The 13,342-nt window shown below is 33.5% G+C and overlaps 1 protein-coding gene across 1 annotated transcript in view; it reads right to left on the reverse strand.

Annotated features, from left to right (window-relative positions):
* Positions 1-3,143: 3,143 nt before the first annotated feature.
* The window catches only part of UBE2K (ubiquitin conjugating enzyme E2 K), a 63,665-nt gene continuing 53,466 nt past the window's right edge, over positions 3,144-13,342 (reverse strand). Inside the window, exons 5-7 of the mRNA XM_017662459.3 lie at positions 7,592-7,691; positions 4,959-5,087; positions 3,144-4,638 (exon numbers count right to left, since the gene is read on the reverse strand). Of these exons, the coding sequence (XP_017517948.1) occupies positions 4,564-4,638; positions 4,959-5,087; positions 7,592-7,691 (304 nt within the window). The 3' untranslated portion in view covers positions 3,144-4,563. The remainder of the gene's footprint in view (positions 4,639-4,958; positions 5,088-7,591; positions 7,692-13,342) is intronic.

Genomic DNA, 13,342 nt, shown 5'->3' on the forward strand with positions numbered 1-13,342 from the left:
ACTTTATAAACAATTTCACCGTATTTTTCAAATTCCAAGACCCGGAATAATTTATTGCACTTACATGTTCATAATTATTAAAGGACTGTGGAGGCTTCACTGCCTGTCCATAGAAGAGTACCCAGAAAGAAGATATAAACCATTGTCAGGGGAAAACATGCATGCATTTATTTTTAAGAATTCCCAGTAAGCGGGGAAAAAAAATTCAACATCTTTAAAAATGTGTTTATTTTTTAAAAAATCAGTTGTGTACAAAAGTGTTTTGTAGTTTTTAATTCTCAAGACAAATACCCAACCCTCCACCCACAGCCCACCCTGCTTCAGTGGTCTTTCTGGTGACCCACCCATTTTCCCCTTACAGGAAGTTAATGGCTCAGAATAGGCCCTCCTACAGAATTTATCACTAACAGACTGTTTAGAATAGAGATCTAGAGAAGCTAACAAGCAAGGTTCTTTCTCAGTGCGGTTAATGAGAATCCCTATAATGGCAGTAGACTTCCAGCAGACACCACAACAAAGCACCATCAATTGCTGAAAGCTAAAAAATAGATATTATTTTCAATAGTATTTCATTTTCTATTGGAAAAGTCTTTAAATTACATTATTAAATAAGTCTCTTCCCCCCAAAGAAATAGTCTAGCTTTTATTATGATGCCTGTAAAAAGTAGGTAACAGCGAGCACACAAGGATCATTTAACAGCACAGTGCATTGATTTGTATCCACTCAACTCCTAGAATCAAAGTGATAAGCTGTGCCACACCTGATTGTAGCAGCATGGTTGAAATAACCAAGCAAAAGGTGACACGTTCACAACTTATTTAGGTGATGATTACAGGTTTATGAGGGTAGATCAGTTCAATAAAGCGGCAAGAAAACAAAAGGGACAAGGGAGATAGTGATATTCCCCTACCCTTATGCCACAAGATTTTTGATCCATATTGCAACAGTGCAAATAGAGTATGTAACATTAACATGTAGACACTGCAGAAAAGTAACATTTGGGGAAAAGGCTCTTTATCAGTAAATACTTCAAGTTGCTTTTCCCCAGTGATAGCAAATAACTAATGTTAAGCATTTATTTTAAAATGGTAGTGAAAGCATGGAAATTAAAAAATGTTTAATCAATGATTTGTACCCCGGTATTGAAATTTCTTGATTAGAAAAAGTGATTAATACAGCATCATTTTGTAAAAGTCAATGAAATCAAGTTAACTGTAAACAAACGGCTTCCTTTTTCATAACCAGACATTATTTTTATGTACAAGAAAGTGTACCTGGCTCCAAATCTTCCCTGCCCAAATCCATCTTAAATCTTTAACAAAAAAGATGACTTCTTGTATTGCTACAAGGATTGTGGAAACATTATCATATCCCTATTGCAATTTTAAAAGCTCAAATCAGATATATACTTATAGCCAAGATTTGCTTTTTACATTGATAAACTTATTAAGCAGCTGAAACAGTAACATGATATGCTGCATTCTGTAGTGCATAAATAAGCAATATCCACTTTAACTGCCAATTCTTTTCTACAGATATGTAAAAATTTTGCATAGGTTTAAGCATCACCAACAATCACAAATGTGACTTCCCAAAAGAAAAAAAAGTCAGTCTTATTTTCATTTCAGATTACTCACTCTTCTCAAAAGCAAAATACTCAGAATCCAAACATATATATATATATATATATATATATATATATATATATATATGTACACACACACATACATACTTGAAGGTGTTATTGTATTTAATTAAGTAAACCATAGTCACAATTTCAAACATTTTGGAGTGCCAACTCAGAGCATCTAATTTAGTGCCAAGTTCCTCAAGTATTTATATGCTACTTAACTGTATACTTATTTGGGTCCCAAATTGCTACTCCTTCATTCAGCAATCTGTACTGACATACTATACCACTAAATATTTGTTCTTTTAAAAGTCAGGCACATACTCAAGAAACACACCTGATTACAATAAAAGCTTATTGGAGTATCAGTGACTTCCAGAAAATCTGCCTGCCCTAAATGAGGTATCACTATATATATTTTAAGAATAATTTTTGAGGCCTTTAAAACTGAAAAATCAGAAAACATTGAGAATTACAGAAATAACTTCCATCAGGACACCTTTTCCCTAGACCTGCACTTTTAGTGTCTCTTTTTCCCCAAACATATACGACCTGAGGGAAAAAGCATCTGCCTTAATTTCTATGTTTGAGGAAATAAATCTATCTGTAGAGAAGTGAGGAAACAAAAACAAGATAGTGGGAAATGTACCAGGAAAGGGAAGAGGAATTATCACAAGAAGAGTACATGAGGTAAACACATTTTTGAAATGAAAAATCCATTACAGAGAACCTCTCATACCAAATATTATACTTTTCAATTTTCTGCGCACTGGAGATGTTGAACTATAGTTAGATAAGTAGATACTCTATGAGACTAATGTACATAAAAATCAAAGGCAAGGTATGGCTGCCCCCAAGAGCTAAGTATATAATGCTTGACCTTTAGTAACTTCTGAGCTCTTGCTCTCCTTTGTTTAACCACAGGACAATTATATATACCCTGACAAATTCAAATAGCAAATGGGGTACATGTGTCTGATATTTAAGATAATCCAAATATTACTAATATTTACCAAGCTGCCCTCTACTAAAGAGAAAATTAATTCTAACCAACAATGTAACAAAAATGTCCACATTTTCACACAATCCCAGCCTTACTTCAAAATATAAAGTACAAAGTTTTAGCTATTTAAAATAAATAAAGAAAAATCTTGTTTCCTTTGGCATCTTCAGAAAGTTAACTAAACTACAACAATTAAAAGGAGATGATTGTATAAAGGAATTTATGTTTAAGCAAACATATGGGGAAAAAAACACAGCAACTTGTGTTGAGAATGCAGTATCAACTATAAGAGTTTACTACTGATTAGGAAAGCCTTACAAGTTTTTGGAAGAGCCTTCACATCTTTAATGTTATAATATATTTAATAATGGTTCTTTTATTGCTTCTAAAGATAATTGAAAAGTCAAATGAAATTATGCTGAATTTGTAGCTCAAAATTATTTTCCAAACACTTAATGATTATAATTTTGGATAAATTAACACTTGAAGAAAGAAACCTTTTATAAATATGACTTTGAATATACACCTTCCTTTAATTCATTCTGATCCCATTACATTTTTGTTATTTTTGCATTGGTCTTGAAAATTTATAAGAACTGTATTTTTATGTATAGAAACTGCCTGCATAAGCCCATCTCAACTTTAGTAAAATGGTCACATTAGTGTTTGAGCTTGCAAAACTAGGAAGTTTCAAACTTTTGAACTTAAAATGAAATGTAACTTTAATATGAATAGAAAGTCTGACTATGTACAAGAGAAGATTAAGTTTTCAATTCTCATATTATCAGAAACATCATAAAGAAAGCTAGATTTATAACACACATCTATCCCTATGTGCATCTGGAGTATGTACAGTAAAACACCAACACAGCTTTCATGGGTCAACAGGGGGAAATGCAAGCAAGAGTGACTTTCAAAGTATATGATAAAGCAATCACTATAAAGGCAAAATCAGGCTAAAAAAACCCTGCTAACAGGTGATTTCACCCTTGCAAGTTCTCAAAGAAAAATTTCATCAGTTTAAAAATAGAAAGATGTCAAATTCACTGAAAAATTAAGTTGGGTTCTGTCATTAAGTCTTGGGAATACTGCAACATCAAATATTTACTGTTTTTGCAAAAGAAACAAAATTGGCAGCTCCATTTTTACATTTTTACTTACTTACATTAGGAAAGTTCTAAGAGTGAAAAGCTGTGACAAAACATTCCAAATGGCCAACCGAAAAATGGAGCAAGGGATACAAGGAATACTGTCCCTTGGCACATTTTCCCACCAAATATAGAGAAATTTACTATTAGAATATTAGCTATGTGTGATAAGAGGGGAAAAATACACATGGTGTCCCAGTCTGTTGACAAGGACTAAAAGGCTCTGAACAGGTCACCATCTTCAATTCTGGATAAATCTCATTTGAGAATTATCAAATGCTTAAAATGGTGGTCTTTTCAGCTACCCATCCTAAGAAGTCAAGTATACAAGCATGCAAGTAAATTCACAGGCACAGAGGATCCATGTTAAAAACAGTTAAGGTAGCTGTGATGCAACACCAACAATATGAATGGTCCTGACACACTCAAAACATTATCCTAATTATTCAATGAAATCCTGAAGCAAACTCTTGCTAGTCTTGGTACACTGCTAAACACTAAAGTAGCATGTTTTTTCCATGGTTTTAGCTTAGCAAGGAATTTTTACACTATTAAGTAAGAAAAAAAAATTAAAGTATTTCCCCTTTTTAAATTTACACAGATGTTTAATTAGCTTTATTTACAGAGCAGTATTTTTTTTTTCAGTCTCCAATGGTGCCTAGGTAACATCATTAGGCAAGAATGCCAGTTTAAAAGAAATCTATGCAGAATCCTAAAAATAACAGATGTTGATGCTCCTCAAGAAGGGGCAAGCTTGACTATATCAGCAGCTCTCTATGCCTCAGTTACTCAGAAGCAGTTCTGTTGCAGTCTCTACATCCCAGGATTTTGAAGACAAGGCCACTATTACTGCATTCTGCAGAGGAGAAAAGGGAACAAAAAAAATCACATCTCAAGGAAGTATCTTTGAAATACTGAATCACTGTCTATAGAATGAAAAATCGTACTTCATTTTTTTCTTGAAGCTGCCTTGCAACTGCAGTGTATAAAAACCTTCTAAAACAAATGATTGAAATCAGCGAAAGGAAAAGAAAATAATCCCTGATTTTAACAACAAAATTTGTTTATCAAAACGAGATTTAAGAGTATTTTTGAACCACTTTTGTCAGTCAATGATTTGCAGCACTTATTTAAAATCAGTAAATATATCAAATCAACATGCTTTTATGTACTTACCCTATCAAAGCCCATAGCACATAGGTTTTCTATTTTTTTGGTGTATTCTGGACTAGAAACTGGTGCTCCAGCATACACATGTGCCCAAAGTCGAGCTGTCTGTTTGAACATTTCAGGATTTTGTTTGTACTACATGGGGGGAAAAATTGACATGAAAATGCAGTTGTAATATCCAATATACTAACTCAGATTTTAACTGCCTAAGAACCTGCTTTTTCTAATTAAAACTAATTTACATTTAAAATGTGACTGATTCACTTTCTACTGCAAACTATGCCACTTGGGGAAAGACTGTTTAACCTGGAGCTATGATTCACAAGTTGTATTGACAAAAGAAAAACGAAGAAAAGTAGCATTTATCAACTTTAATCACCAATTTCAACAAATGTTAAACAGCAGAAAACTAATACTAAGTAAACTGATGTATTTAAAGATGTTTCTAAACAATATGCAGTGGCAAACATTATACAGCTAAACAGAATTGCTAACTTCTAAAATTATGTGGGTATTAACTAATAAATGTAATCAACATTTTTATTAACCATTGCTCAAGCTAGAATACAACTAGGTTTTGCTAGAGCTGTACCAGTATACGATTCAAGAAAACCCCACATGCAAAGTTCTATCAGTGCACATGTTCTGAGATGATTATGAATGCACCATTACAGTACTTTTAAAAAGCAGGGCTTCCCATATGCATAGGAAAGAGGTAAATTTATTCTCAAATATTCTGGGACCACCATTACTTAATAAAGCAAAGTATAAATTTAAAATAACTATTCAATTCACTTTAATATTTCTTTTTAAAGTATTTTACACATAATGAATATTTTAAGACTGATAAGCTTCTATTATATATTAAAATGATAAATCCAGTTTCTACCATTAATTCTTAACAAGTCAAATTACTGAATTGATTTAAGAGCTAAAAAGAAACCTTTGAGTCTAACTTAACCTCTGAGGCTCAGAACTCTAAAGGCTAAAGCTAAGACTCAAATTATGCTTCTGTCCACCAAAAACAAATGAATAGCACATTTTTATAGCATGTAAAACCATCGTTCTAAGCACTGAGACAAAAATTAATAGCATATATTAATAAGTATATACATACAACAAGGAGTATACAGCTTTTCAAGGGAAAGGAAGAAGTTTGTTAAGAGGCAAAGTTTCCTCAAGCAGAAGAAACAGAGCAGATTGGGTAAAAATGGTGATAGAAATTGAGTGCCATCCAGAAAAAGCACGAATCTGAGGAACAGTAAGAATTTAGGAGATGAAGTTGGGTTTTTAGACAGTTCAAATCATATACAAACTCTGCAAACTGAACAATTTGGACTTACAATGTAGGTGATAGTAGAGCTACGTGTAAAGTAGATTTGTAGTTTATAAAGCTAACTGGTTATCAGGGTAGAAGATGGGGGAAGGAAGAGGCTGAGGAAGGGAGCACTATACTATTGTAACAGGAGGAATGAGATATTTTTTAAATGTGAACTAAGGCCATCAGAGAAGTATGATGGAGATTCTGGGAATGTTATCAGTAAGCGAAAAGGAAATAGAAAACTTGATTGGGTATTTAATTTGTGTGATTTGGATATTTAACTAAATTGATGTTATTACAGAAGAATGGACAGGTTCACAGGGTTTGAGATTTTGCATTTAGTTTTGGAAATGTTCTGCTAAGGTATTCACAGAACATTCATATAAGAGCTATTCAGTTTCAAATAAGCCCAGGAAAGGTCAAGCTTGAACATGTATCATCAGTTGTGGATATGATCATCCAAACGAGTATAGATAATGGAAATAAAAGGAACAATGTCAGAACCAAGTGACTACATATAAAAAGGAGAAGGAAAAAGATGGAAGTGTAGGATCTGAGAAGGAACAACTACCACTATAAAGACGGGAAAAGAAAAGATTAGTTAATCTCAGAAATCTAGAGAAGAAACAATTTCAAGGTGGAAAAAAAAAAGAATGCTCAGTAAATGTTACTGGCTTAAAATAAGGATTAGCAAACTTTCTTCAGGACCAGATAATAATTATTTCAGGCTTTCAGATCATACCATCTCTGTCATAACTATTCACTTCTGCCACTTATAACTAGAAAGTAAACAAATGGGTATGGCTGCGTTCCAATAAAACATTATTTACAAAAAAAGTCAGTCTGGCTGTAATTTGCTGACCCCTGCCTTAGATATGGGAACTGAAAAATATTCCATTTGGCAATTATAAAGGCCTTGGTAACCTTTACCACACCACTTCAGTGCCACAGTAGGAGCTGGTTAAAATTATTGCCAAAGAGGAATTACCAGTGAAAGGAGGGACACAGATGGATATACATGATAAAGCACATGTACTAAAAAGTTAATCATAGACCTAAATGGTAAATAGGTGTATGGGTGTTCACCGTGCAATTCTTTTGACATTGTGTGCTTGAAAATGTATTGAATTAAACTACGTGTTACAAATCAATAAACTGGCTTCACTATTACATCTGATAAAATCATCATACCGCAAGAAAGGAAATCATTTCCAAGTTCAGTTTCTGTGGAAGTATATTCATGTGTTAACATTGCAAACCACTAAAGGAGAGGCTCATAGGTAAATATAAGAAAGTCTTTCAAGAACAGCTATCTTACCTGATTTGCTACTACTGCATCTTGTGGGTCATCTGGTTCTGCAGCTGCCAGTAGTGCTTGCAATGACAATAATACCGTGCGGAGAGTCATTGCTGCTGCCCTAAAATTCAAGATAGGGAAATATTCAATTTAAGAATGCTCTGTATGATAAAAGCAAAGTGGACACTTTCTGGAAAACAAATAAACATAAATACTGAGTTAAAAATAATCTAGATTTTATCTTAATCATGTAATTATTATGTATCTGCCTATCGTATTTTTTTTGCTTAAAATATATCACTTAATTCATGCTTCTAAATGTGTTTATAAAGCAAATATTTATCTCAAACACGGTATCTACCTAACCAGTGAGGATTCTTAGCATTTTCTGTTAAAAAATTGTTTTGACCAATAGAGAAATATTTGTAAATATAATAAGCATAATAGTGAAATATTTAAAATGTGAAAAATACTAAACAATATGCTCATTTTTATCATACAAATTAGATAGTTCTAAGCCAATCTTCAATTGGGTTCCTCATTTCAACCAAAGAACAGAGAAAATTACTGAGTGACAATTTTGTCAATCTTTCCCAGGATGGTACATAAATACTACCATCCTAGATGCTTAGAAGATAAGTTAATTTATTGCCAACAATGGCTATCTTAAAAGCAGTCGCAGTCTCTCTCACAAAGTGTGGTTTCCCCAACCAGTAACATCAACATCACCTGAGAACATGTAAGAAAAGAAAAATCTCAGCCTCATCCCACTGAACCAGAAACTCCAGGGTAGTGTAACAGGTATTTCAAGTGATTCAGATGTAAGCTAATGTTTGTGAGATACTGACTGGGTGCATTACAGCTTAAGCTAATTGAGAAAGGCTGTTCTAAACCAGTGAAATAAAATCAGTATCACATCTGTAGGTCTATATTTTATATACTAGAGAAAAAAAATTCACTACTTTAGATAAAGGTTCTTCATCTAAAATACTATCAGAGTAAAGACTTTTTATTGATTGATTTATCCTTTTAGAGGAGCTCCAGGAGTAGGAAAAATTTGGCTTTGATGCTTAAAAATTAGCTGAAATGCTAAACTAGCATTAAAAAGAATAGGATTTTAAAAGCTTTTTCATCTACTATTATAGTTTTATTAAATGGAAATTTCTAATTCTGAAATACGCCTGGGCTAACGAAGTTGTTTTTCTGACTAAGGTTCTAAATTTCCTAAGAGCTGACACAAGTTATTTTCAACCAATAGCTATAACATTATTAGAATGGACAATATTCTTTTAAGACAGGATGCAAGGCATACAAATGCAAATTTAGTCCTTTTAAATATCCACACTAGTTCTGCCATTATCACTATAACAAGGTGAAATCTTTCTTAGAAGTCCACACTTCTAATTTCATTTTATGTTTGGTAATTTTAAAGAGAATGTTTAAAGGCACATGCACATCAAAAGCTGCCTAGATGTATCATCATGAAGCTGACTTAACTCAAAAAAGAACAAAAACGCAAAATATTACAGAATCAGAATATACAAAGTTAGCTAGCTATTCTAATAAACCAGTGGACTTAACCAGCATACTAACTTAAAGATCCAAGACATAATTTTAAACAAAATCTTAGGTCATATAATTTTTAATAGTCATTTCTTTCAAAGAAATTTATCTGAATACTGACAAAAAATCTTCAAAGAAAACATTTCATACTCAAGCAATTATTAAACTCACATTATTTTAACTTCAAATAAAAACATGAAAGCATTATAATAAAAGCCATCTAAATCTTATAAATCTTAGCAAAACCTAACATCCCAGAACTAGTTTTCTATACATCTCATGAAGGCAATGAACATTTTTCTTTAAAAATTCAGCTCTCCACAGAATGAAGCTGGACCTCTGCCTTATACCAATTCAAAATGAATCAAAGACCCAAACCTAAGAGCTAAAAACTTACTAACACTCTTAGAAGGAAAGCTTCCTGAAATTGGAGTTGGCAATGATTTCTTGGATATGACATCAAAATCACAGGCAACAGAAGAAAAAACAGAGAATAAGTCTACATCAAATTTAACTACATCAAAGTTAAAATTTCCTGTGTAAAGAGAATGGTTAGAAAAAATAAAACTTTCTGTGCAAAGGACACAATAAAGTGAAAGGCAACCAACCTACAGAGTGGGACAAAGTATGTGTACATCATGTATCTCATAAGGGTTAATATCTGGAATACATAAAGAACTCTTACAACTCAACCACAAAAAACAAACCAATTAAACAATTAGAAAAGACTTAAACAAGCATTTCTCCAAAGATACACAAATAGCTGATAAGCACATGAAAAGATGCTTATTTAACATCACTAATCATTAGCGAAATGTAAATCAAATGAGATACCACCTCACACCTATAAGAATGGCTATTAGCAAAAGAAAAAATAAGGGTTGCTGGCAAGTATGCGGAGTAATAAGAATCCTTGGGCATTGTTGGTGGGAATGCAAAATAGAGCAATCACTACAGAAACCAATATTGTATAATTCCTCAAAAATATTAAACACAGAATTTCCACATAATGTAGCAAATCCACTTTTGGATATATACCTAAAATAATTGAAAGCAAACAAATATTTGGACATCCATGTTACAACAAGCATTACTCACATTAGCGAAAAGGTGGAAGCAACCCAAGTTTCTGTCAACTGACGAACAAAAAGTGGTACATACATACAATGGAATATTATTTAGCCTTTAACAGAAGAAAAATCTGAGACATGTTACATCATGGATGAATTCTAATGACATTATTTAAGTGATACCAGAAATAAAAAAGACAAAATATGTTAAGATTCATGAGGTACCTGGAGTAAACTTACAGATACAGAACGTAGAATGGGGGTTGTCATGGGATGGTGGCAGGGCACAGAGGACTTTCTGAGCACTGAAAACACTCCATATACCGTAAAGATGGATACATTTGTCACACCCTTAAAATGTACAACACCAAGAGAACGAACCATAACATAAACTATGGATTTTGGGTGAATGGGATGTGTCAATGAAGCTTGATTAGCTATAGCAAAATCTTAATAATATCACATAGGTAGCTTTATATATATGTGTATCAACAAGGCAATAAACATTTTTCTTTGAAACTTGATCTCAAATCAATAAGCACAGTTAATATGGCTAAATATTCATACAGACTCTATAGGGCCTTTAACATCTAGAACAAGCATGAGAATTGTTTGTATTGTTGACCAAGTTTCCTGTTAAAGATCTTCCAGACCACTAATAAATAATCGATGCTTACTGAAAACACTGAATGCTACTTCAGGAGAATAGGAGCTCTTTTGTTATATTTTATTAAGGTATAATAAGCAGAGTAAACTGCTGTACAGCTAGATGAATTTTTATATATGTATATACTCCATGTAACCACAACCTACATTAAAATACTAAATATTTCCAGCACTCAAAAAGCCTCACTCTTGCCCCCTCTCATTCACACTCTCACCTACCTCTACTACTGCCCTAATTTCAATTACAAATTAGTTTTGGCTCATCCTGAATTTCATAAAAACAGAACCGCATAGTATGTACTCCTTTGTGTCTGGCTTTTTGTCACTCAATGTGTCTATGAGAATAATCCACATTATTTGGGTCAATATGCCTTTTTTTACTGCTTATACAGTGTTCCATAAATGATTATACCGTTATATATCCATTATCTTGCTGACAGACATTTAGATTATTTCCTGTTTAATAAATCTGCTATGCATATTCTTGCATAAAACTTTTGGTAGACATAAGCATTCATTTCTCTTGGTACATTTCTCTTGGTACCTAGGAGTGTAAATGCTGGGCCATACTGAAGTTGTATGTTTAGCTTTGATAGACAGTGATGGCTGAACCGAATCATATTCCTTACCAGCACTGCATGAGAACCACATACAAGTGTGTAGTGGTATCTTATTGTGATTTTAATCTGCACTTCCCTGATGACTAATGATGTTGAGCATAGCTTAGTGACCATCTAGATACTTTCTTAGCACCCGTTTGTGTCTTTCAGAAGGGCAGTATCATTGAGTGCAATTTGTATGTGCTATCATTTTCTTCCCCAGGTAAATAGACACGTTTAGTCTTAACAGGTGTCAGTAGAAAACATTAGAAAATAGTTTCCACACAGGGTAAGTTAAAGAGTTAAGAAATAAATCATACTAACATAACTTGTTAAAATATTGGAGATAAATCACCACACACATTTTAATAAGAGACCAAGATTAACAAATTGTTTTACAGGATACCTGTCCCAGATAATTCAGTGTTTATTCAATTTGTTTTTCCTAAGATTACTACCCTGTAGTTGTATCAAGTTCCAGTTTTGAAGCCTAAACATTCATGTTTAAACACGGATATCCACTGTCAACTGTATGTCAATAAAGCTTGTGAGGAGAGAGGTAGGGACAAACCCATGGATATCCAATCTCACCAATTTTATCTGATATGCCTTTGATAGCTTTTGATATTTCAGTTGTATCTATACAGATAAATAGATAAAAAACAAGATTAAATTCAGCTATTTCACCTGCCTTAGGAAACTGCTGCAAAGTGTTTAGGTATAAAATTTCAAGTTCTCTCCCTATATATTTATACCAAAATCTTTCAACTACCTATAGGAAGATAATCAGAAGTGGTAGTGCTGCTGGCTTAACTCTAAGCAAAAAGGGAAGTGGAAGATTTTAGTCTAGAGTTTTATTTGTTTTTAAAGAGGGGTGACAGGGGAGGGAGTATCATTATGGCTGCTGAGAATAGCTTGAGTAGGACAAAGTCAGAAGCAGGAAGGCAGGCTACTGCATCCATCCAGGCAAGAGTTAATGTGAGTTGGACCTAGGTGGTGGTAGTATAACTGCTGATAAGATTTCAGAGGTTTGCAATAGCATCTGTATACAGGACACAGGACACGAGAGAAAGAAGAACCAGGGATCGCAATAAGATTTTGGCCTGAACAACTGTAAGGATGTAGTTGCTAATAACTTAGATGTAGTTGCCAGTAAGCAGGTTTTGGGTCGGGCAAATGCCAGTTCAGTTTTCAACATGTTTCAGTTTGAGATGTTCATTACCTACTCAAGTATAAATGTTAAACAGTTAGGGAGGTGAGTCTGGAGTTCAGCAAAGATAAATTTGTGAGTTGCTAATACATGAACAGTGAAGTTATACCATCAGATGAGCTCACCAAGGAAGTGAGTATAGATAGATGGAAAGGAGCAGAGGTCAAGATTTAACCCTGGGGCATTCTCACATGCAAAGTTCCCAGAGATGTGGGAGGAACTAATTAAGGAATGTAGGAGCGGGCATAGGAAGGGGAAAACACAACTAATATCCGGGAAACCAAGTGTAAAAAGTACAGTATCTCTAATACAAAAAACATTCGTTAGTATCACTGAATGACAAGAGTTATAAGGGGCCTTGGAGATGGCTTTATAAACAAAAACACTGAGGCCTGAAAACTCAATAAATGTGTAAAGTCACAAATCAAAAGAATGACAGAAGATAAAGTTAAGTCTGTTTCACATTGTTCAATGTTAACAGTATGATACATAGAGCAGGAAACTAGTTCCTGAGATATCTACTGAGGAAGAGCTTTACTCCAATGTGTTATTAGAATGGAAAAGGAAACCAAACCAAACCAGCAAATCTTGTCTGTCTTTCCAGTTACTTAAATAAATTAAATCACCCATATACTAAATGTTGTTCCTGTTTCACCTTGTTCAG

The sequence above is a fragment of the Manis javanica genome, chromosome 5 (assembly GCF_040802235.1).
Source record: "Manis javanica isolate MJ-LG chromosome 5, MJ_LKY, whole genome shotgun sequence".
NCBI classification, from domain to species: Eukaryota; Metazoa; Chordata; class Mammalia; order Pholidota; family Manidae; genus Manis; species Manis javanica.